Consider the following 23,476-nt stretch of genomic DNA (forward strand, 5'->3'; position numbering starts at 1 on the left):
ATGGCGCAGTCATTGGACTCGGGGCAGCGGGAGATGACCAATGGGGGGCTGGGAGGGGGCGGGCACACGGCCACACGGAGCCTGCTGAAAAAGCAGCAACAGCGGCAGCAGGGAGGAGCCTCCCACCGGAAGCGGTCCTCCTCCCCCATGGGCCGGGTCATCCTCATCAACTCGCCCGTCGATGGTAAGGCTAGTCACCGAGCCGACGGAGGCGGGTCTGCCAGCAAGCACCTCCCATACTGAGAGCCCTGGCACAGTAACACATATGCATTGCAGGGATCACTTACAAACAAGTTACAAACCAATAACTCCTTTCTTAATTATACAGTTTCACTATTTCCAAAACGTGTACTTTTTGTTTTTAACCAAGCAGTTACTTCATGAGAGAAGCTAGGCATTAAGTAGGATGATACCAGACACATTGCATTGATTTTACAATCCCTTCTCTTAAAGAGAGATCATTGCTTTTGCATCCCTGTAAAGTTGTCCAGCATGAGTAGCCATTTTGGCTCAACACACTTTCTCTTCCATGTCCAAAAAGACCCCTCTGTTCAGTGCTTCCATGTACTCCTTATTTTCTTCAGTTATACCACTTAATCCGAGCACATGCAGTTTTCTGTCTTTCCCCTTCGTTAAGGGGTAATGTGAAGGGTGGTGAAGGAAAAGGGCATGTGCCACACTTTTGCCCCCCTCCATCCCATCCCCCCACCCCTAACCCGCAGGTGGCGATGACAGCGAGGACATTCACACGATCACGGTGGACAAGAGCGCCGACGGCAAGCTGGGCTTCAGTGTGCGAGGCGGCTCTGAACACGGCCTCAGCATCTTCGTCAGCAAAGTGGAGGATGACAGCTCTGCAGGTGAGCGGCCCACATATTCTGCTCCTGAGTTCCCTCTGCCCCCCTGTACCTCCTTGCCTATCGGGTGGGGTAGCAGGAAGTTTTCTCTGTTGCTATACCAGCTGTGGGCATTCGATTTTTATGCCACGCCCATTCAAGAAAGTATCAAACCAGACCAGGTATAGTTTTTGCAATGATAGAAATTTTCACGGTGAAGCACATGGCGTTGACTATCTGGCCCGTATGTAGAATATCTGCAGTGACACTCTGGAACTGAACCGGGAGGCAAATCAGAGGCACTATATATGTTAGCCTTCAGTTCATCCATGCAGTAAGTTCTAGAACCCTGTTGATGATCTGTGTTCTGGAATGGTAGCTTTCCCTGGTTTCCCAGCGGTTTGAGCTCATGTTTAAAGCAGCAGGAATTTGGGGCCTAATAGCTGATCGTATTACATCCGGTAATCAAGAGTTTCGGTGAAGCCAAAACCATAAGTGTCTCTGGCATTCCAGCACCTGGCCTGCTGCCCGCTGCTCTGACTGCTGGGGGACTGTCCTAGACATGGTGGCCCTACGTGTGTGTGTTTCTGTGTGTGTGTGTGTGTGTGACCCTGTGTGTGTATCTGTCTGTCACACAGAGCAGGCGGGGCTGTGTGTGGGGGATAAGCTGGTGGAGGTGAACGGGGTCAGCCTGGAGAGCATTACCATGAGCAGCGCAGTGAAGGTACTGACGGGCAACAACCGGCTGCGCATGGTGGTGCGGCGCGTTGGCAAGGTGCCCGGCATCCGCTACTCCAAGGAGAAGACCACCTGGTAGGCCGCTTTCTGGTCAGAGGTCAAAGGTCAGAGGGCAGAGGACCCCAGTGCCATATTGGTTGTCAGTGAAAAGCAGTGGCATGGAGTTATGGTGTTATATCTCTCACTTCTGGATAACTGAACGGAGTGTAGACAATGTAGGGTTTACAGCCTCTTTAGGTGCCTCTACACTGAATCCAGAGCTCTGCGCAATATTTCTGTATAGCCTGCTAGGCACTAGATGGGTACTGTGTGGCAACTGTAACACTATTGACAACTGTGTATGCATGTACGAGCATATGTGGATGGGAATGTGTTGGTGTGTGTGTGTGTGTGTGTGCGTGCGTGCGTGTGCGCATGCATGTGTCTTTGTGTGTGCGCGCATGTGTGTTTGTGTGTGTGAGTGTGTGTGAGCGTGTGTGAGTGTGTGAGTGTGTGTGTGTGCATGTGCGTGTGTGTGTGTGAATGTGTTTGTATGTGCTTGCTTGCATGCATGTATGTGTTTGCATGCGTGTGTTATTCGGCAAGGTCTGCATATGTGTGTGTCCTGTTTGGCAGGGTGGACCTGATCCACCGCAGGATGGTGGTGGAGGAGAGCGGCCGCACCCCCTCGGAGGCCAGTTCGGACGGGGCACTGAAGCGAATCGTGCACCTCTACACTACCTCCGATGATTACTGCCTCGGCTTCAACATCCGCGGCGGCCGGGAGTTTGGCCTAGGGATCTACGTCTCCCGGTGGGCACTCCACAGGACACCTCTCCCTATAGAGAGAGAGCGCCCTCCTGTGGCCACTCTGGCTTCCCTGTGTGGCTTGATCACATTCATATTTAATGACTCCTGCTCTTGTACCTTGTACTTCTGATTGGTAGTAATTTTACTGAGTGCTGCGTGGTACACTGTAAACATTAGCCAGGATGGTACACAGAACTGGCTTGAAGCCTCGTAATCCAGGTTCTATCACCTTGGATGTCTCTTTCGAGAACGTTTTGTAGGCCCCCATGTGTAACAATATGCTATGATCGAATGTCTTTCTTGTCATATTGGAAGATGCTAATCCACTCTTAAGAAAAAGGTTTGGACTGTGGCTCTGTGTCTCTGCCCCAGGCTGGATCCAGGTGGCCTGGCGGAGCAGCACGGGATTAAGATGGGGGACCAGATTCTGTCGGCCAACGGGGTCAGCTTTGAGTGCATCAGCCACAGCAGCGCCGTGGAGGTGCTCAAGAGCCACACCCACATCATGCTGACCATCAAGGTGAGAGCCGGGCTCTGATTGGTCTCTCCCTCCAGCCTGTGGGGCGTGCCCACCCGGGAGATGCCCGGGCTAGGGATTGGAGGAATGGCCCTGTGATGGACTGGTGTCCTGTCCAATGGGCGTACTTGACATTCACACTTTATAAATATAAGGATGACCTTTGACCCTAGCATCCATGCTGGCTCAGACAGGGCACCCAGTGTCTGTTTATGAGAGCAAACTGCCATAATTACAATTTTTTCTCTAAAAACTAAGCACAATATAGCAGTTCGCTTTTTGTCATTTCGATCGTGTGCCTTTGTCTCACCCCTGTTACTCCCCTCACTGTCAGAGTGATGTGAGGAACAATTCAGCTAAGCCTGTCATTACATTACATGCATTTATCCAGAGCGATTACCACCACAAGAGAACATAAGTGTACCCCTGCAAATTAAATAAGCAAACAGCGTCAGACCAGGCGACCAACACTACCACACCAGTGAGTGTGAGCATAACGCTACTCAGCCCTACCACAAATGAACTTAGTGGCAGTGTGGCATAGTGGTAAGGAGCAGGGCTTGTAACCAAAAGGTTGCTTGTTCAATCACTGCTATTATACCCTGGCAAAGGACTTAACCCACAGTCGCCCCAGTAAATTTACACCAGTATAAATGGATAAAACAGTAACCTATGCAAGTCACTCTGGATAAGAGTGTCTGTTAAATGAATGTAATGTAATGTAACTTGTGCTAACACACGTTGCTGTCATGGAAGCGGCGCTGTGCACAGATCCCGGCAGCAGGGCACCATGGGAAGGCAGACAGCTGGCATGCAGCGGGGGCATTCTTGCTTTCTCACGTTGCTCATCCCAGATCGCCTTTCGCCTGAGAAAAACAGCCTGCCTCTGTGCATTATTCACCAGGCCGTGGGGATCAGGTGCTAATCAGCAGAGAGAGCCTGCCGTTTTATCGAGGTCCCCCCCCCCCCAATGCCCCCCTCTCCCCCAAAACAAAACAATCTGTAAAAAAAAACATAAGGTAGTGTGGGTGCTCCTTTTGGCTCCTAGACACCCCCCGGTCTCGGGAGCTCTGTGGCGTAAGTGTGGGAAGCGTAATGTGGGGGTTACGTAATGTTTTAAAAAAAGCCCTGGCAACAAGCTGAGGACTGAATTTCAAAGAAACCGAACAAAACAGTGGATGCTGTTCCCAAAAAATGATCCAACTGTTTAATATCTGTTCAACAGGACGCGTTCCAAAAGTTATTATTATAATTTATTCAGCCTATTTATTATTGTTTCTTTTTAAGCTTCCAGATATCTTGAAAACAAAAACAAACATGAGTGTAGCTGATCGACATTTCAGCACATATCTCAAACGGGGTGTGAGAGTGAGCACCCGGTGACACACCTGGCTGACCCTTTTCACCAGTGGGGCGGGGCTGGGGAAAAGCAGGTGGAGGGTACAGGACAGGTTGCCCCGTGGGAGGTAGAGTGCCCGGCGGTGGAGCCAGGATCAGCATGCCAGCCCTGCGGAATGCATCAGAATAGATGCTGCGCTGACCTCTGTGTGACCTTCACTAATCCTTCATCTCAATTAAGCAATGGATTTGCTTAATTGTTATGTTATTTATGTAAGTTATGTAATAACTATGTGCTTGTAGCATAGTGGCAGTGGAGCATAGTGGTTAAGGAGCAGGACTTGTACCTGAAGGATTGTTGGTTCAGTTCCCTGCTGGGGCACTGCTGCTGCCCCCTTGTGCAAAGTACTTAACCCATAATTGCCTCTGTAGATATGTAATCATAAACACATGTTGTATTGATGTACATAATAGCTGTAAATTCCTTTTCATTATCTGTTATGTAGCACTCAGATAGTTGTCAAGCTTCTTATATATACTTTATAAATACGTTTTGACATATGTTCATTGTTTCTGTGCTGTAGGAAGCTGGAAGATATCCCGCCTACAAAGAGATGGTGGCAGAATACAGCTGGCTCAATAAGCGTATGTATCCCACCAACACCAGAATTACCACCAATCGCAGAACATGTGTCCTGAAATTTGAGCTGGAAATAAAGCCAAGAAAATAAAGTCTCCTCACAGAAATGTGCTATATCGTACTTGCTTATTCAACTGTTCCAGTCAGGGGGTACTTCCAATATGGAGAAAAAATGGAAAGTGTGGAAGTGAATTGACGATACCTGGTAATTACATTACAAAATTTGGTCTTACCAATGAAAATAGCTTTTTTGGAATTTTTTTACTATTTTACACTTTTAGATTAACAGGAAAGAGATCAAAACTTTGAAATAACACAAATAGAACTATACAATGACCAAAACAGTGTTATACAAATCAAAATGATCTATTTTAGATTCTTCAAAGTAGCTGAAAAAAATTTAAAAAAAAAATTTTTTTTTTGGAAAAAAATTTATAGATAGGCATCAACTTCACAATTTATAATTATCTAAGAAACAAATTTCAAGCATTTAAGTACAAGCCTGTAGATCAAAATGTCTTTGAATATGTTTCCCATTATCTTAATCAGGTGTGTCCAAACTTTTTACTGGTACTGCATGTATATATATCAACAGTCAGTATTTCAGTAGTCAGTGTTTTGGGGTAACTGTGTACCCTAGAAGCACTCCCGACACATTTTCCCAGATGCGTACGGTGTGTTTCCTTCCTCTCTCAGTGGCCAACGGCACTCGGAAGTCATCCACCCAGGGTTCCGAAACCAACTCCTCCGCCTCGTCCCTGTCCTCGGGGACCCCAGCCAGCTCGCTCAGCGGCCTCTCCCAGGTCCTGTTCCCCTCCTCCTCTCAAGGCTTCGGATCCGAAATGGCGGACGTCTCCCTGTCCTCCTTGGACCCCTCGCGCCGCCCCAGCTCCGAAAGGGCCGAGGCCTCCATCCAGACCGACCCGCCGGATCCCGACCCTCTGGGCAGGCTTGTTGCCACGGAGACCAGCAGGAGCCTGGGTGAGACCGTCCTGCTGAAGGACACCGCCATCCGGGGTGACCTCTCGGAGAGGGGAACGCGGTCCCGGAGTGGGACGTCCTCCACGGTGGCGGCGGACTCCCCGAAAACAAAGCTGCTCATGGCCCTGAGCAAGCCCTCCCGGCCCATCCGCCGGTCCCAGAGCCACATCACGGTGTCCGGTGAGTCCTTCAGAGCCATTTACAATGATATCGCGGGACAGTGGTTAGGGGGACCACATAAGCAACCGGTCGGTCGCAGGTTTTAATACAAGTTGTGATGGTGTTGTGGCTTTGAATGAGAAATTTCAGCTGAATTTCTTCAGTGAATATCCAGCTGTATAAGTGGATTACGTGCAACATCTTCACTATGTAAATTACACTGATAAAGTGAATGAGCTAAGCAGATACTGTAATTCAGTATTGTCATGTAGCAGATGCTCTTATCCAGAGCGACTTACACAGCGCATCTAATAAAGACGCACGAAAATTTGCACAATCAGGGCACCACTAATTACGTGTGAACAAGCATCAGTGCTAAACATAGTGCTGAAATCACAGATATAACTTAGATTGACATGTAGGTGCACAGCAATATGTATGACTTAAGGACAGGGACGGTTCTAGTTATTGAAAAGATCCGAGGCTCAGTCAAGTTTGCCTGGGGCTTGTCTTTTTTTGAAGGGAGATCAGCATCGGTAGATTGGGGAGTTTATATCTGCCTTTATAATAAATAAATATTATCACACCTTCGGACGCTGCAAGTCAAGTTCCACTCTGTTACACAGCCTGTCTGTTGTTTTGCTATAAGCACCTCCTTTTTCAGGGCGAAAATATTCGGGGCTAGGCTTGAAATATTCGGGGCTAAACCTGTACATACCCAATAACATGTCTCTGGTGATTATTAATTATTTACATTAACTCTGAAATACACTTCCATATATGTTCCAAGTGCAGTTAACTGCGCATAGAGGTAAAGAGTAGGACTCCTAGCCTGGGGCACTGCTGTTGTACCCTTGGGCAAGGTATTTAACCCACAGCTGCCTCTGTAAATATCCAGCTATACAAAAAATTGTAAAATTGTAACCTATGTAAGTAGCTCTGGATAAGAGCTTCTGGTAAATGACGATAATGTAATGTAATGTAAGTGGAACTAACTCATGTGATCCCCCACCCCCCCTCCCTGGGCCTCTGTTCTTCCCTGCACCCCTCCCCCCCAGAGGAAAAGCAGAAGAAGTGGAAGAAGATGGAGCAGAAGGAGAAAGCAGAGGAGGGCAGCAACCTAAAACGCTCCAAGACCTTCGTCAACCTGCTCTTCAAGGGCGGGCACAAGAGGGATGCCTCCAGGGGGCGCTCTAAGTCTCCGTCTCGCTCTGAGGGAAACAGAGGTAATGGGAGGAGAGGGCTTGGCACACTCCCGCCTAGTTCACCTTTCCAGCGGACTGTCCGTCTCCCCCATGTCCAGTTGGATCAGACTGCAGTGAGTGCAGCCAGTCAGCCTTTTAGCTGAAAGTACATTACGTTCACATTTAGGCACTTAGCAGAAGACCTTTTCCAGTGTGACGTACAAGTTGTGAGGATGTTGAACGTTACATTTACGCGTTTGACATCTGGCAGACACTCTTACCCAGAGTGATGTACAAGCTGTGAGTACGTCAAGATGACATTTACATTTTTGACATCCAGCAGACATAGAGCTACATACAAGATGTAAGCCCAGCACGGTGTGATGGGAGTTCAGAGCAGCCTGCCCAGGGACCGAGCCGCCTCAGCGCTAATCGTGCTAATTGCGATGTGATTCCTCGCAGTGTGGCTGGGGGCCTCTCTCCCTGCCCTCCTTTCTCAGCATGCACTTCTCACTACCACCTCATTCGCTAGCATCAGCCACTAGCCCCGCTCAGGGTGCTCTCTGGTGCTGAGGCCGAGCGACAACCAGCTGGGCATTCACCTCCAGCTCGCGGGAGACACCGTCCGTGTCACTCTGTCACTGTGTTAGCTCGGCTGGCGCACAGTGCAGGCAGTGACCGTTTGGGTTAGCAACCCGCAGCAGACGTTCCCTGCCCCACCCCGGTCGGGGACGTCATTAATGTGTCCTGGTTTTGTTTTTCTGGATGCAGGGCATTGGTTTGGAAGAAGAGGCCTGGGGAAGGGTAAATTGTCCTGTGTGCTGGTGCAGTGTGCAATGTGCCTGTGTGGTATGCACTCTCCCTTATGGCTTCCTTACGGCTGTCTCTGTCCAATAACAGGCAACAGTGCACACCACCTGACTGCTTGATTAGTTGTGTGATTCATTTAACCTGATTTAACCCGATATCAGTCCAGTAAGGAACCCAATATACCAGAAGTATTTTTCCCTGATCTCTCCTTCCACTGTCTTTCATATATGAGTGTCCCTATCTTTCCAAGGCTTTTGGCTCTTTCATATAAAGCTAACAGTTAGTGCATGAATTGCCCCTTCTCTGTAAGGGGTTAAAATGTGCCAAGCCTAGTGTGTTCATGACCCACACATTAATATCCCAGAGCTTTATATCTTCTGTCTTTCTGTCTCTGTGATCAGAGGCTTGACAAGCACCAACAGCTAAAAGGGATGGTTGTAAATGCATGCAACAGGTGCACATTTGTAGCACCTTTGGGCTGGAGGGGGTGAACATGTACAGAGCCTGGCCCACACATGAATGCCCCAGAGCACCTTTCTGTGTTCTGTGCTCTCCAAGACCTACTGCCAGCACCTTCATGACCCTTCAGATCCCCAGGCCTCACCCCCCCCCATTTGTGTCGCCAGATAAGGACACGGACCGCAGCACCCCACCGGCAGAGGAGGTGCTAGGGGTGGTGGAGGACATGGCCCGCAAGCTGCTGAGTGAGGACGAGGTGGCGGCGGTCATGAGGCACTGCAGGAGGGTGAGTCACTGCTGCGGCGAGAGTCACTGCTAGAGAAGGTGGAGTGGGGAGGGGGGAGGCTCTGGGTAGGAAATTGACCTTGATTCTCTCAGGCCAGATGAAGTGATGTAGAAATGGACAGTCAGGGGTGATGCCTCATAAACTTCAGGGCGTTGGAGATTGGAGAGGCATGGCAACTCCACTCATGCTTAGGCTCATGGAGCCTTTCTCTCCCATCACATGTGCACAATGATTCTTATGGTTGTCTGGCTTATAGCTGTGCCTCTGTGTGGTGTGGACCATACAAGAGCTTGAAATCAAACATTGGCTCAGTCTGCAGACTGTATTAAGTAAGAATGGTTCCAGGGCAGGGGCGGAGCCGATGGCTCGTTGCAGAGGGGGCGAGGACCTGTAGTGGGCCCTTATACAACCTATAGGCTGTATAGAGATACAAGACAGAATCAAGGGTAAACTTACAGAGACGGAAGGGCGGAACGGAGAGAAATGCGGATTACAATGAGGTGTGCTATTTCAGCGCACCTCATTGCGTGAGACCATTTTAAAATACCGCAGCTCTGTCAGCAGTGACGGCGATGGGAAATAAAGCAAGACAGCCGGCGATCGCCTAGTTCCTACTTTGGGACTCGAACAGAGGGCGTAATTTTTCTGTTTGTTCACTTACACAAGGATAGCCTACTAGACAGCGAATAAAGTTTTCTGTAACTATTGTGTCTCTGCTCATTCAAAATAGCTAAATATCGCGGCTCCGTCAGCGGTGACGGTGATCGCCTAGTTCCTACTTTGGGACTCGAACAGAGGGCGTTATTTGTCTGTTTGTACACTCACACAAGGATACTGGACAGCGAATAAAGTTTTCTGTAACTATTGTGTCTCTGCTCATTCAAAATAAATATCGCAGCGAGAAACTTAGGGGTCGGTCGAAACCATTACGCCCTCAGTCTGACTTTTTATTTTTTTGCGGCAATCAAGACACACAAACAAACTTTATTCAAAACATTAAACTAAACAACAAAAAAGCATGTTCAGTCAGGCAGATTGGGCCCAAGGTGGGCCCCTTTGTGTGTGTGTGTGTGTGTTTGTGCCTGTCTGTCTGTCCGTGTCTGTGCCTTTGTGTGAATACGAGTGTGTGTGTGTGTGTGTGTGTGTGTGTGTGAGAAAGACAGAGAGGTTCAGACATGGCAGCCAGTCAGGACACACAATAGACGGATTAACTCATTTACAGCAAAGTATCAAATGCTCCCGGATCATTTTATCCCCATCAGAGCCACTGTTGCCCTTACCTGCCACTCTGGCAGGATCAACTGTGAGTCACCCTCAGGGCTTTGCATGAGAAATTAGCAGTCTGGATCCTACAATATGGGATTAAGTGACATACCTTGTACTTAAGAGGTTCTTGTCGACCCAGACAGCAAGGACACAACAAGGGATTTTGTGTTTATGTTCAATGCTGTTGCGGGTTATGTGGGAAAAATCTCCTTTCTGTGTTTTCTGCCCTCCTCTTTCTCATAATCATCTTTCACCTCTCCTTTCCTGTCCTGCTCTGTTTTATCCTTTCTTCTCCCTTCTTCTTGATTCTTCTTCACTATTTTCTTCCTTTCTTTTTCCTCTCTCTGTTCATCTTTCTCTCCTTCCTCTGTTTCTCCTCTCGGTCCCTCTCCTCCTACACGGTACATCCTCTCCTCTCCCATCCTCCCTTTCTCTTTCTCTCTTCTCTCACTCTTCTTCTTCCTTTTCTTTCTGTCTGTCTCTTATCCCCTCTCACTTTTCATTTATTCCACCTCTCTTTTGCCGTTCTCTCCTCCCCGCTGCAGTATTTGACAGAACATGTGGTGGAGGACCTGGTGCGCCCCCTGCTGGCCATTCTGGACAGGCCCGAGAAGGTGCTGCTGCTTCGGGAGATCAGGTTTGGCGGGGGATGTAGGGCCAAGTGGGTGGGGCGGGGCACGGGGGGGGGGGGGGTGGCCCGGGCAGAGGAAGAGAGGGTACAGTAACATCACAGAGTTCAAATACAGTTGAATCACGTCACAACGTCACACAGCATTCATGAACAAACAGGTTAACCAACTGAATTTCAACAGTGAGTGGAACACTAAGATCAGAGGGGCAATGCATGTTATGAGAGGGTCTTTGCAAAGCCTTGAGAATCCAAAAATTCAAAAAGGAAATTATAAAATGTCACTTATATCGGCTTATACTGTGGCTTTTCAATGTAAAGAGGCAGCAAATAAGTGCCTGGAGTTTCTGTGGTAGAATCGAAGGCTTGGTTTCTGAGTGAACGAACAGAGAAGATCTGGCATGGTAGAGCAGAGGAAGTCTCTGGGCTGTCGTCTGCGAAGAGTTCATTCAGAAATGTAATTCCATCCAGTGGTAATTAGTGCTGCAGCAGTGTGTGACGATTCTCATCAGACACACCACTCACTCGCCCTTTCTCTCCCTCCTTCTCCCTCCCCCCACTTCTCTTTCTCTTTACTTCTCTCCTCCTTCTTTCCTTTCCACTTTCTTTCTGTCTATGCCCTTCCATTCTTCTGTCTCGCCCCCTCTGTGACTCTCCCTCACTCCCACTCTCCTTCTACCTCCTTTTTTCGCCCCTCTCTCTCACCCTCTCATCCTATCATTACCACCCTCTCTCTCTGACCCTGTCTCTTCCTCTCCTTCCTTCTCTCACTCTATATCTTCCCCCTCCTTTTCTGTCACCCTGTCTCTCCCTCTCTCGATCCCTCCCTCCCCTTCTCCATCTCTCTATCTGTCCTTTTCCAGAATGCTCATCCCCCCTACTGACCTGGGCCGATTTGACAGCATGGTGATCCCATTCGAACTGGAGGCCTATGACATCCTAAAGAGTCGATCTGGTGAGCAGAAAAAAAAAAAAAAACTTTTTTATATCCAAATAAGCGCCCAGGTAAGGAACAAGAAGTTTGAATCACCTGTTGACAGCTTTCAGATCAATCAGACCCAGGAGGGTTGCCACGAATAGATACTGTTTCCTTTTATGGAAACATCATACCAGCTACAGCCAGGAAGCTAACAGCAGGTTGACAATGTTTCTAAGTAAAAAATATCTGCTGTGAAATAAAGGGGGAGACTCACAAATACTGTAACTACATACAGCATGTGGCTCAATTTTGGCAGATTTATCTTGACAGATTTGACAGATTTATTTTGACAGATGTGAAACCGTATGTTACATGCCACGTGGTGCACAGGCAGCAGTAGCATGCACACCTGCTAGCACAGATTCAGCTTTACTCTGGCTCTGGGTGTGCGGATGTCTTTTCACCTGTGACCAGTAGGTGGCAGCACATAATGTGCCAGTGAAGCTAGTGGGAGATTACAATTATGACTGACATGCTAGGCAGCTGACTGTTCACTCAGTCATGTGTTGGGTCGGTTAGAAGTGACCTCTTAAGAGGAAGGGAATGTGCAAAAAAATGAACTCTCTGTCCCCCTCTGCCCCCCCCCCCCCCATTTCCTTTCCAGTCAGGTCCCCTGCCCTGCGCTCACCACGGTCTGGGCGGGCCCCCAGAAGATATCTCATCACCCCCATCCCAGGTCAGTCCTGCTCTTCAGTAACATTACAAAAACATCCTCTTTTTAAATCATAGGCATCAACCCACTGCATAATCTCTGTTTTCCACTGTTCATCTTTCAGCAAACAGCAAACTTTTCACAAACATGACACTCAACAGACATTTGGTACACTTTGTAAGGAGCACACCAAGCATTTTAAAATTGTGCTCCTCGTCAGAATTACCGAAGAATGTATGTACTTGCACATATGTTCTTTAAAAAAAACCCCACATCTTAATTACATGATGGAAGATGGACCAATGTGTAAGTGTGATGGGACCACCAGACACCTTTCGGAAACAAATCTCATGGTGGCCTCAGACTCGCCTCTTGGGCCTTCTGAGTGTTTAATAACCTGAACCGGGGGGAGAGCAATACTCACACACCACGTGTCATAGATATTTAATCCTTCACCGCTCGTCCAACCCTGGTTCCCTCGCCCACGTAAGCGCTCCGGGGTTTTTGGTTGCACCCGCGAGCACTCCTCTCTGCTTACAGTGTGCCATAATGGGTAACCCAAGAGCTAGCCTCTAAGTAATGACTTCCCCCAATGGCTCTTTTCGGGGAGAGCTGGGGTGTTCCCCACGCTCCTGGTCACTCCCAGTCTGGCCATCTGATAATCTCCACTTGGTTGAATAAACTGCCAGTCAAGTGGGGGAAAAAACTGCAAAAGGACTCCTTGACCCCTCGTAAAAGGCGATCCTGGAAATATGTGAAAAAAGGTATGTCATGGGCGGAAGTCTAGGATAATGTATGAAATGTGTGAAAATTGTAATCTATGTAAGTCACTCTGGATAAAAGCGTCTGCTAAATGACAAAACCGAAATCAGTTCAAAGTTTATTGTCATGTGCACAGTAAAGAAACAAGTTGCCTGTACAATGAAATTCTTCCTTTGCCTTCCACTTATGAGTGCCGTTAAGAGTAAGAAGTACAATTAAGTAAGAAAATACAAGAATTTAAGGAAGGAAATATATAAAAAGGTCTGAGAGTGTAAGAAAAATAAATAAACTAAAGGATATATACATTAAATGCTCAAAGAGGACATCAGTGCAGTATAGGATGTGCAATGTTGATGCAATGTCATGTAATGTACATGTAGATGAGTCAATAATATGGGTCATTAAGTGACAGTCAGTCCTCTGCTGGGCAATGAGGTAGGGCATGCGGACTCTTATCTTTGTGGTGTGGGTTTCCGCCTCTCATTGGCTGGGTGTGCAAGCTTTGGAACGGGCTGCGGTCTGCGGCCGGCCACTTCACTGGGGCTCTGTCTCTCTGAACTCCTGAATGAATGGCCTTGCTCCCTGTCTGAGCCTTGAATGGAGGTCATTAGAACAGGAAGCAGCCTGCCATTGTCGGCAGCTCATTACAAGGCCCTGTGCGCACTGTCCCGGGCCACGGAGCCGTAATTCAAGCCATCCCATTCCGTATGGCTTTGAAAGCCAACAGAGCCCTGCCCCCAGTGGGTGGGTTCAGGGTTAGCAGCGGCAGGCCCTGTCTGGCTTGCTGGATTTGAATGGACACTGTTGTGTGGGGTGAAAGCATGTGTCTGAATAAGCTGCACAGTAGCCTCCTACATGTCTATAGCTGCCCAATTAATTTAAACACAGCGTACGTGAGTGTGAGTGTAATTAGCATAGAATGGAATGGAATAGAATAGAATGGAATTTAATTGAGTAGAATGGAACAAAACAGAACAATAAAGAACAGAATACAATACAATGGAACTGAATAGAATGGAACAATATAGGATTGAATAGAACGTAATAGAATATAATGGAATAGCGTAACTATTCAGGACAATCTAGGTTCCTGCGTACTGTAGAGCCAGACTTTGTAACTGACATTGGCCATATTGGTGTGAGTAAGGAGTCTCTGTTTTTTGGCCTCAGACTCCAGGGGTGGCTTCCAGCTCCACCCAGCACAGGATCTGGAGAAGGACAGGCAGCTGATGGAGGAGATTGAGAGGCTGCGGGTGTCGGGGCCCCCGGACAGCCGGCAGTACCGCACCCGACCCTTCACCCCGCTGCTGGACATCCCGGTGGACAGCTACGCCTCGGCGTCGCCCCGGACGCGCTCCGTCAGCCCCTCCCACCCCAACTGGCTGCTGACTGACTCCCCCCAGAACACCAGCCCGCGCTCCACCCCGCGGGGGGGCAGCCGCGGCAGCCGCGGGAGCACGCTGCGCTCCATCCGCTTCGATGACACGCCCCCGCGCCGCTCCTCCTCCGCCAGCAGCGGCGTCCTCGAGAGGGGCCGGTCCCCGTTCCGGAATGGCCGCGCGGGGCCGGCAGCGGGGGCGAGGGAGGACGGGGGCGACCCGGGGGCCGACGGGAAGGAGGTGGTGTACTCAGTGGTTAGCGCGCCACGCTGCAGCAGGCCCCCGCTGGCGCAGGTCTTCACCGCCCGCCCCGACCCCAGCCCCAAGCCCAGCGCCAAGCCCAAACCCGAGCCCAAACCCGAGCCCGAACCTGAGCCCGCGGCGCCCCCTGCTGTCACCCCCCCGGAGAATGGGCACGGCAGTGCCGTGCCGGTACAGGAGTACGAGCTCACCAGTGTCGAAATCTCCAAGACCAAGCAGTCTCTGGGTGAGTCCCACAGGCACTGCCACAGACACAGACATGCTGTTGTGACCGCATATTCAGCACCTGCATTCCTTCAGTTCTCTGCCTGTAGGTTCTGGTTCTGATGGCAGGATGGCAGGATGTTCCAACATTCTTATATTAACCAACAATATTAATGGTAGTAGTAACATGTAATATTCTAACCTTCAGAGCAATAAATCACTCAGCCCTAGATTCATCAAAGGGAAGATGTTGGACTATTCTATACTTTAAATCTTTTCCTGTTGTTGTTGTTGTTGAAGCCTGTGATAAAGTCTAAGCAGTAGCAACTGCACTCCTCAATCAGATCAGACTCCCTACAAAATTATAGAGATCATTACATAAAGCCCCTTTCAGAGGATATGCTCAGAGATCATTTAGGGACACATTGAACATGTTCCATTGAAGCTGCCTGCCTTTAGTAGAAATAGTTCAAAATTAACTGCTGAGGACTTTACACCATTGGACATATTGAATTTGAGATTTTCCAGTATGGCCACCAAGTCCTGGGACCCCACCTTGACCTTGAAAATCGTTGATTCAGATTATAAGACCTGAGCTACCGGATGTTTCCATAACACTTACTCATAGAACACCCTGGGGCGTCATATCAAACTTTGTCAGTAGATGGCAGCAAAGTTCACACTGCCACTTAGAATTTCATTGGAGCGTGTGGGGCCGTGTTACATCACAGTCCTGTCAGGTGTAGCAGTTTGAAGGTGTGCCGGGTGCACTGATGGAAACAGCTGAAGGACCTTTGGATGTAATGAGGATGTCATGGTGCTCTTCAGCATGCTTTCCAGTGCAAACAAGTGCTTTGCCTCATACCATATCACACACTAACACAACCATTGCTAGGGAGGTAGTGTAGCGTAGTGGTAAGGAGCAGGGCACGTAAGTGAAAGGTTGCTGGTTCAATTCCCTGCTGAGGCCCTGCTGCTGTACCCCTGCTCAAAGTACCCAGCCTACAATTGCCTCAGTAAATATCCAGCTGTATAAATGGATAACATGTAAGTGTTGTAATCTATATATGTTGCTCTGGATAAGATCATCTGGTAAATGACAGCAATATGATGTCCTCCAGGCCAAATGCTTCATTTAGAGAACAGAGCTTTTAGGTGATAATCACTGTTCTTACTGTCAAACCACAACATTCACTCTACTTACATTTTAGAATATAGAATGTGTCAGAGAGTATTACATAAAAGTTATTTAATGTGATCCCAAACTTGTCCCTTGTCTCTAGTGTGAATATGGGAGTGTTCTGATAGCCTGTGTCTATTCTTGTATTTCAGTCTGTAATGGAAAAGCTTTTATCGCTTTAGCACAACAAAATGAGGAATTTGTTCTGTAAAGGCTATTAGCTAAGAACAGTTATTAACTTGTTAAATAGATTTATTGCTACTCATTTCCAACTGGTAAGATAGTTTTACACTTCAGTTAAACAATTAATTGTCATGATGTCACTTCATTGCAAATTTGACTTGAATCTGAACATGGCAGCACACATGATTTGCACACATGAAATCATCATAACGCAAGGAAAGAATGGAGAAACCATGTACCTGTTACACATAAAGCCCCACTGTCTTAAGATGGAATAACTTCCTGTTTTGCTGATGACATCATTCCGAGCGTGCTCAGCTGAAGCCCCTCCCCCTCTCCTGGCACCACAGGGATCAGCATCTCGGGAGGGGTGGAGTCCCGAGTGCAGCCAATGGTGAAGGTGGAGAGGATTTTCCCTGGGGGGGCCGCCGCCGCCAGCCAGGTGCTGAAGGTAACATGCGTCCCCCCGGCATGCCATTACAGGAAACGGCACAGACGTTTTTATTATTATTATGATTATTTTTTTCCTGTTTTTCCCCTCCCTGTTTCTTTGCCATTATCCTCATCCATCTGCAGTGAGGGTTTTTTGAGGTCAGTCAGTGGGTCTGAAACCACTGGGACTTTTCTTAGCATTTCTGCCTTTCAGTCTTTCAGCTGGTACCCCCAGGACCTTCAGCAACACAGGGAAAAAAGCCATGTGAAAAACACTAAAGTTACAGTGTAGTTTAGAGAGTGCAGTTTCTCCGCTGGAGGTCACGGGATGGGTACACGTGAGGAGGTCATGGCGGAGGAAAGCACAGATCAGTAATTAGATGGTGCTTAATTAAACCCGGTGCTCATTAGCCCAGCGGGGAGTCTAGCCTGCAATGGGGGGGGTTATATTTAACGGCTGGCAGCAGAGGGTCTGGCAGGCTCTCAGAGTTATAGCTGAACCCTCCCAACCTCCATCCCTCACACACACACACACACACACACACACACACACTCTTTCACGCACCATCTTTGGGAGCATGCCCTCCTCAGAGCTTGGCGAAGTGCTGACAAAGCCTGGTTTGTTCCCGTTTGAAAGGACCAATGCTGGGTCCTTAATGATAGCAATTTCAACCTGTCTGCTGCCACCTGAGACTCAGGAGTGTGTTGAATGAGTGGGAGAGAGTGTGAGAGGGGTGTGTGTGTGTGTGTGTGTGTGTGTGTGTGTGACAGTGTGTGACACTGTGAGAATGTGTGTGTGTGTGTGTATGTGTGTATGTGAGGGTATGTGAGACTGTTTGTGAGAATGTATACTTCTGTGTGTGTAACTGTGTGTATGTGTGTGTGTGTGTGTGTGTGAGGGTATGTGAGACTGTTTGTGAGAATGTGTATTTCTGTGTGTATATGGGTGTGACAGTGTGTGTGAATGTGAGAAAGTGTGTTTCTGTGTGTGTGTGTGAGACAGCATGAGACTGTACTTGTGTATCTGTATTTGTATGAGTATGTGACTGTGTATGACTGCCTGTGTGTGTATATCTGTGAGTGTGTGCATGCATTACTGCCCTCCAAATACTGCTGTTAATGCAGCTTCTCCCAGCCCACAGCGTACAGTGTCATTTCAGCCTTATCGTCATGCTTGCCTCCCAAAGCCATGCGCAATGCAGGCCACAGAGCGTCACAGGGATCGAGTTGCACGCTGTCATTTAACATTGATGAGGTACAGGCAATAAACAAATACCATGTCAGCAGATCCACACAATGGCCTGACCCTTATGTGAGTGATGGACCCGAGCTTTCTCTGCTTCCGGGCACGGCAGACACACAGGTACGCAAGTGCACAGGTCAACAAGTATAAATCTCTGTAACCCTTCTTAATCGGTTTTCTTATTAACTAAACTCATTTCGACACCACAACACTGGACAGTCGTCTTAGGGGAGTTTTCATTCTATTCCATAGCAGGCAGAAAGGATTATTAAAGACTCTGAGGCAAATTGCAGCCTTTTTGACTGGGGCACACAGAGGGGCGGTGGAGTCAGGTACCAGTGGACAGGTGGGCCCATGCAGGTGCACGGACAATCAGTGACCCAAGGCTCCAGGTCACAGCCCAAACCCCAGGGGTGGAGTCAGGTGTCCAGCTTGGTCGATGGGCTCCCTGTTGATCCAGTACAGGGCTTTTCCCATCCCTGTCCAGTGCTTTCTGTTACAATGTGAAAGACATATAATGCCAAGCTGATTTTTGGGGCCAGTTCCCTTGGATACACTTGGATAGACTCCAAAAATACAAAAGTGTATCATTTTGTTAGATTTTTGTCTCTGTTTCAGCTCATTATTAATTATTAAGTAATTATTAACTATTGATGTCTCACAAAAAGACTGGAAAAAATGCTAACAAGTTTGAGAATCTTATTTTTGACTTGTTGGAGCATGTTCCTCTTTTTCTGATCCATCAGTTTTCAGTGACTTATAATTTAGCATCCATGAGAACCCTGGATGTGTTCTTGGTAACAGTATTTCAGGCAGCAGTGTGGCATAGTGGTAAGGGGCAGGGCTTATAACTAAAAGGTTGCTGGTTCCAATGTAACCTATATAAGTCACTATGTAAGTGTCTACTAAATGACAATAATGTAATGTGATATAATGTAATGTATTTTTGGTTTATGCTTTTGGCTTGCTTGGCCCTTCTGCACTTAAGTCAAAGGGGACCACAAGTACTTGTGGTGAGAAAGGCCATTTTTGCTGTGATGGGTGGCAGCATCAAATGTGTGTGAGGTTTTGTGGGAAAACTTTATAGGAATCTTATGGATGCTCAGAAATATGTTTCCGGGCTTTTTAAAAGAACAGCCCTTCACACCAACTGTCCAATTTAAAGGTCAGTATAAGTGTGAGTGTATGATAATGAAGGTCAGTGTAATTAATGTTTCTTTTTGATGTTCACAGTTTGGCTGGGATCCCATTAATATTTATTAGTCTCCCACTTTCTCTCTCTCTCTCTCTCTCACACACACACACACACACGTACACACACACAATCTCACAGTCACACAGATTTGTTGTCTCTCTCACACACACACACATGTACATACACACACTCACAGTCAGTCACACAGATTTGTTGTCTCTCTCACACACACACACACACACACACACACACACGTGCGTGCGCGCATACCCAAACACAGTTCAAAATGACTCAGAAGTGTTGTCTGAGCTGGATAACCTGACTGTGCTTTAATTACTGAGACAGACAGAAGATCTGGTGTGGGAGTGGTGCAGAGGTTATTAACGAAAATGATGAGCTCGATTGCACTTACTCACCAACGTACTTAAACACGTAATCCCTGCACATTGTCCCTACGCAGTCTCACTGTCTTTCTCTGGTGAGGCTCAGGAAAAGTCTACTGTTTGCAGCATCATAAAGAGTATTGGCCTCTAGGAACAGCAAAGTGTAGCTTTTATGCAGTGTTTATATAAATATCATATTCAAATATTAATAGGATTTCATGTGTATTTATAATCTTCATATTATTTTTTCACAAATTATTGGTAATGCCCCCTTAAATTCTGCACATCCTGTAGGTGGCGCTATGTTAAAAAAAAATCAGATATGATCAGGGCTGTTTTTAGTTGAATTCTCACTTCCTGCTGCATGTGTTTATTTTTATTTGTTCTCTCTGGCATTTGATTGTTGGCTTATACACTGATGACCACGCCAACATCCCGCCCAATCAGTCCAACCAATGAAAATCCTCCACAGTTATCCGCCATGACCCCCCAGGAAGGGAGAGGGTAAAGCACCAGGGGCTGAGGCATGGTCATGTTGTTCATTGCAGGGGGTGGTGATGATGATGATGACGATGGTAGTGGTGGTCCTTTTGCTGGTGATGAAGATGACGATAATGACATTGGTGGTGGTTGTATTTGTGTTGATGATGATGATGATGATAACGATTATTGTTATGATGAAGATGATGATGGTGTCTGAGGGAGTACTCAGTCTTGGGGTTGTCATGATCTCCACTCTCTTTTGCTCCAGGAAACAGTGTGTGCGTGAGTGCGCACATGGGCGTGTGTGAGAGTGTGCGCAGTCCATGTGTGCGGTATGCTTTCAGCCAAGCAGCACAGCGCAGCTGAGCGACAGTGGGCCTCCTGCTCGGTTCATATTCAGTTCACAGGCATAAATAGCCTCCCCCTGTGGGAGAGAGAGCTGGTGGGCAGAGTTACGAAGCGTGCGCTCCACGTGCTGGAGAAGAGGAAGGTTATTATGGGAGGCCGGGAATCCTGACAAGGAGCCAGTCTCTGCCTGCAGAAGTACAGGAAGAAAGCGCTCAGAGTTTTAGCTAGTGATGGTAGAATGAACTCCAAAATGGGTGGCACTACCATAAGCCATTCACTGACTCATATCAGTCTGTCAACAGACACCCTGCTTTCCACAGGGAAACTCCACGGTTCAGTTCACTTGCCCATTGTTCAACTCTCTTATCCTGCACTTACTGGTCAGCAAATGCATCTAGTGATGGGCGAGTTCAAAGAACAGCTTTCCGCACTTCCAAAGGTACAGTGGGATCGCAGTTGACACCCACACCCATGTGTCTACCTGCCGCTGGTCATGTGATGTAGTAATGAGCAGATGTTTGATCCTGGCATGCTGTGCCTGTGGTAAACAGCAGGTATGTGCAAGAGGAGATCTTTGGTGTTTTTTTTTTTATTTTATCAGATAACCAGTTTTGTATCTGCCCTAATTATGACTGTAACACAGTGAATCTCTCAGATATCATTGTTTCAGGCAGTTTGTGGCTCTTTATGGGGATGGGGGGTGGGTATCAGTCTTAATTAAACAGAGAATAAAACTTCTGGAAAACCTGTTCTCTGCCTCCTTTCACTGCAACTCATTAAAAGGTAATTGAAGTTGTTATAGTCAATTGTTTCTGGATTAATAAACTCATTAGTAAACCAGACACAGGCACTTCATAATGAACATTGATATCTGTGTGTGTATGTGTGTGTGTGAGTGTGTGTTCTTTATAAGTGTATGTATGAGCCTGTGTGAAAGTATGTTTGTGTGTGTGTGTATATGTTCATGAACGTATGTGTACCGTATGAGTGTGGGTCCCTGTGTGTGTGCCTGCATGTGTGTACATCAGGTGCATGTGACCTCTGACTCAGCCCTCTGTGTGTGCCCCCCCCCAGGCCGGGTACGAGCTGGTGTCGGTAGACGGGGAATCCCTCCAAGGAGTCACCCACCAGCAGGCCGTGGACCTCATCCGCAGTGCCTTCAGCAACAAGGCCAAGGACCCCATGGTGTTTGTGGTGAAGGTCCCCAAAAAGCCCCAAGACTGAGGACAGGGGGCAAAGGAGAGACCCACAGCCCAGGACGCAGGGCAAGGACACAGGCTGGATAATGGTGGTGCCTCCACTGCTCTAGCGGTAATAACGGAAATACCAATCAAGTGGGAGGATGAGTCCAGCTGGGACTTTAGAACAGCAATGACCGTATATTTAATTACAGTGCATCAGTCAGTTCCAACACCTCTGACACCAGGACACTCATCCAGCACTGTTTCATTCTGATAGACTAGTTATGTATATAATGTATAAAGTAAAAAAGGAAAGGCTACCAAGAGGATGATCCTTATTTAAATCATTACACTTGTAAACCATGTAAAGCGATCAATGTTTAGGATGATCATCATTTCAAAGGACAATTTCTAGCCTATTTCATGCTTACAATCCTCCACTGAAGAGGAGTGTTCCACACAGGATCCAGTGCAATACTGAGGACTCCTGCCTTCTCCACACACAGTTAGATCCTTTTCTCCAAATGTAAAAATAGTACTCGTCCATACATAACAAATACAAAATCCATATAGATGGTCATTTATTTACAATGTGTCAAAATTTATAGAATATGATGCTTACATTTAGTAATAATAAATTTCAACTTTCCTATATGGCATTTTCATGGTCACTTTACGGCAGCCTACACAACATATGTATATGCTTGCACAAGTCCAAGTACACACACGAAAATGGAAATTCTGATATACTTTGTAATATATGCAGCATATCATTGCATACTTTTATTAAAAATATTCCTTATTTTTTGGACTTTGTTTTGTAAGAGCTGGCATATAGATTCAGCCTGGAGCAGCACATTTAAGAACTTTCTTTTTTATTGCATTGCACTGATGTGAAATTAACAGTGTGGCTACATCAGCTTTGTGCCTTACAATGCTGGCCGGGGAGCGGGGATTGAGACCAAAATGCTAGCAGGTCTGAATTCCAGTGAGGACATTGCCATTGAACAGTGCTGGAGGCACTTTAGCTACCCGTTTGCATGCGCAATGTGTAAAAACATAAGCTACGGTATGCTACAGGACAACTGCCAAGCAGGTTACCAATGTAATGTTACGAAAATCAGCAGTTACTGTTTGAATCTGTTGTTTGATAATAAAGAATCAGTCCCTGTTGAAAGATTTTACTGTTATTGCAATGTGAGCTTTTGTGACCAGTTGACCATTGGCAGTATGTGATATAAAAGCACACCTCAGTTATCTGATTCATAATTCATAAACATGAGAAACATATTCATGATATAAAAGCGTAACTCCAAACCATTGCATCTAATTTTGATTGGATTTTATTAAAAACACAAGTAAATTTGTACAAGAAATTTACAGCATGAAAAAATATACATAAAATGGCCGCATACACTTTTTTGTTAAAGACGACAACTTAAAAAAAACCATGGCTAGTACAGAGTGGGCATACAGCACAGCATATACGCAGACATTAGGAGGGAAAATGGATGCATTACTTTGGTCTATTCACAGTGGCTACTTTTTTAAACAGATATGTGCACCTGTGTAAAGAATCTAGAATATTTTTGCTGTGTATATAATTCTTTGATAAGAATATTTACAAGAGGGGTTTTAGTACAAACGAGTCTGCTAGTAATGGCAGAGCAGAGGGCTTCATGTGCCCCACAGTGGGTGGAGCTAACCGCATTCCATCAATGGCAGATTGTTTGAACCAATCAGATGCCGCTGCTAACCGCAGCGAATACACTCATGATTGGTTCAAATCAGGGAGTCAGTGATAAGACCATGGGAGCCACACCCATTTCAGGGTACAGAAGAGCCACACCTTCCCATAAGGGGGCGCTGTATCTCGGCCCATGTGCTTTGCATGAATACCTGCATCACTAATATGGTCATATTTACATCAGGGACACCGCAGTGGAGGGATAACAGTCTGGCCAAGGTGAGTAAAGAGGA

At 47.1% G+C, this 23,476-nt stretch overlaps 1 protein-coding gene across 1 annotated transcript; it reads left to right on the top strand.

Annotated features, from left to right (window-relative positions):
- On the top strand, nucleotides 1-21,539 carry LOC118790393 (PDZ domain-containing protein 7-like). The gene is made up of 16 exons (XM_036547333.1): nucleotides 1-184; nucleotides 723-860; nucleotides 1,475-1,649; nucleotides 2,190-2,366; nucleotides 2,736-2,883; nucleotides 4,803-4,863; nucleotides 5,555-6,019; nucleotides 7,057-7,240; nucleotides 8,521-8,561; nucleotides 8,619-8,737; nucleotides 10,549-10,640; nucleotides 11,495-11,586; nucleotides 12,215-12,286; nucleotides 14,195-14,890; nucleotides 16,582-16,682; nucleotides 21,390-21,539. The coding sequence occupies exons 1-16, from the start codon at nucleotides 1-3 to the stop codon at nucleotides 21,537-21,539; spliced, it is 2,895 nt and encodes a 964-aa protein (XP_036403226.1).
- The last annotated feature ends 1,937 nt before the right edge of the window (nucleotides 21,540-23,476 follow it).

Source organism: Megalops cyprinoides, chromosome 1 (assembly GCF_013368585.1).
Source record: "Megalops cyprinoides isolate fMegCyp1 chromosome 1, fMegCyp1.pri, whole genome shotgun sequence".
NCBI classification, from domain to species: Eukaryota; Metazoa; Chordata; class Actinopteri; order Elopiformes; family Megalopidae; genus Megalops; species Megalops cyprinoides.

Bases quoted from the DNA above. Each gene is read 5' to 3' on its own strand.
- LOC118790393 (XM_036547333.1), top strand. From the start codon at position 1: ATGGCGCAGTCATTGGACTCGGGGCAGCGGGAGATGACCAATGGGGGG. The intron at 4,864-5,554 runs GTATGTATCCCA...TTCCTCTCTCAG, and splicing joins ATACAGCTGGCTCAATAAGC to TGGCCAACGGCACTCGGAAG. The intron at 11,587-12,214 runs GTGAGCAGAAAA...TTTCCTTTCCAG, and splicing joins CATCCTAAAGAGTCGATCTG to TCAGGTCCCCTGCCCTGCGC.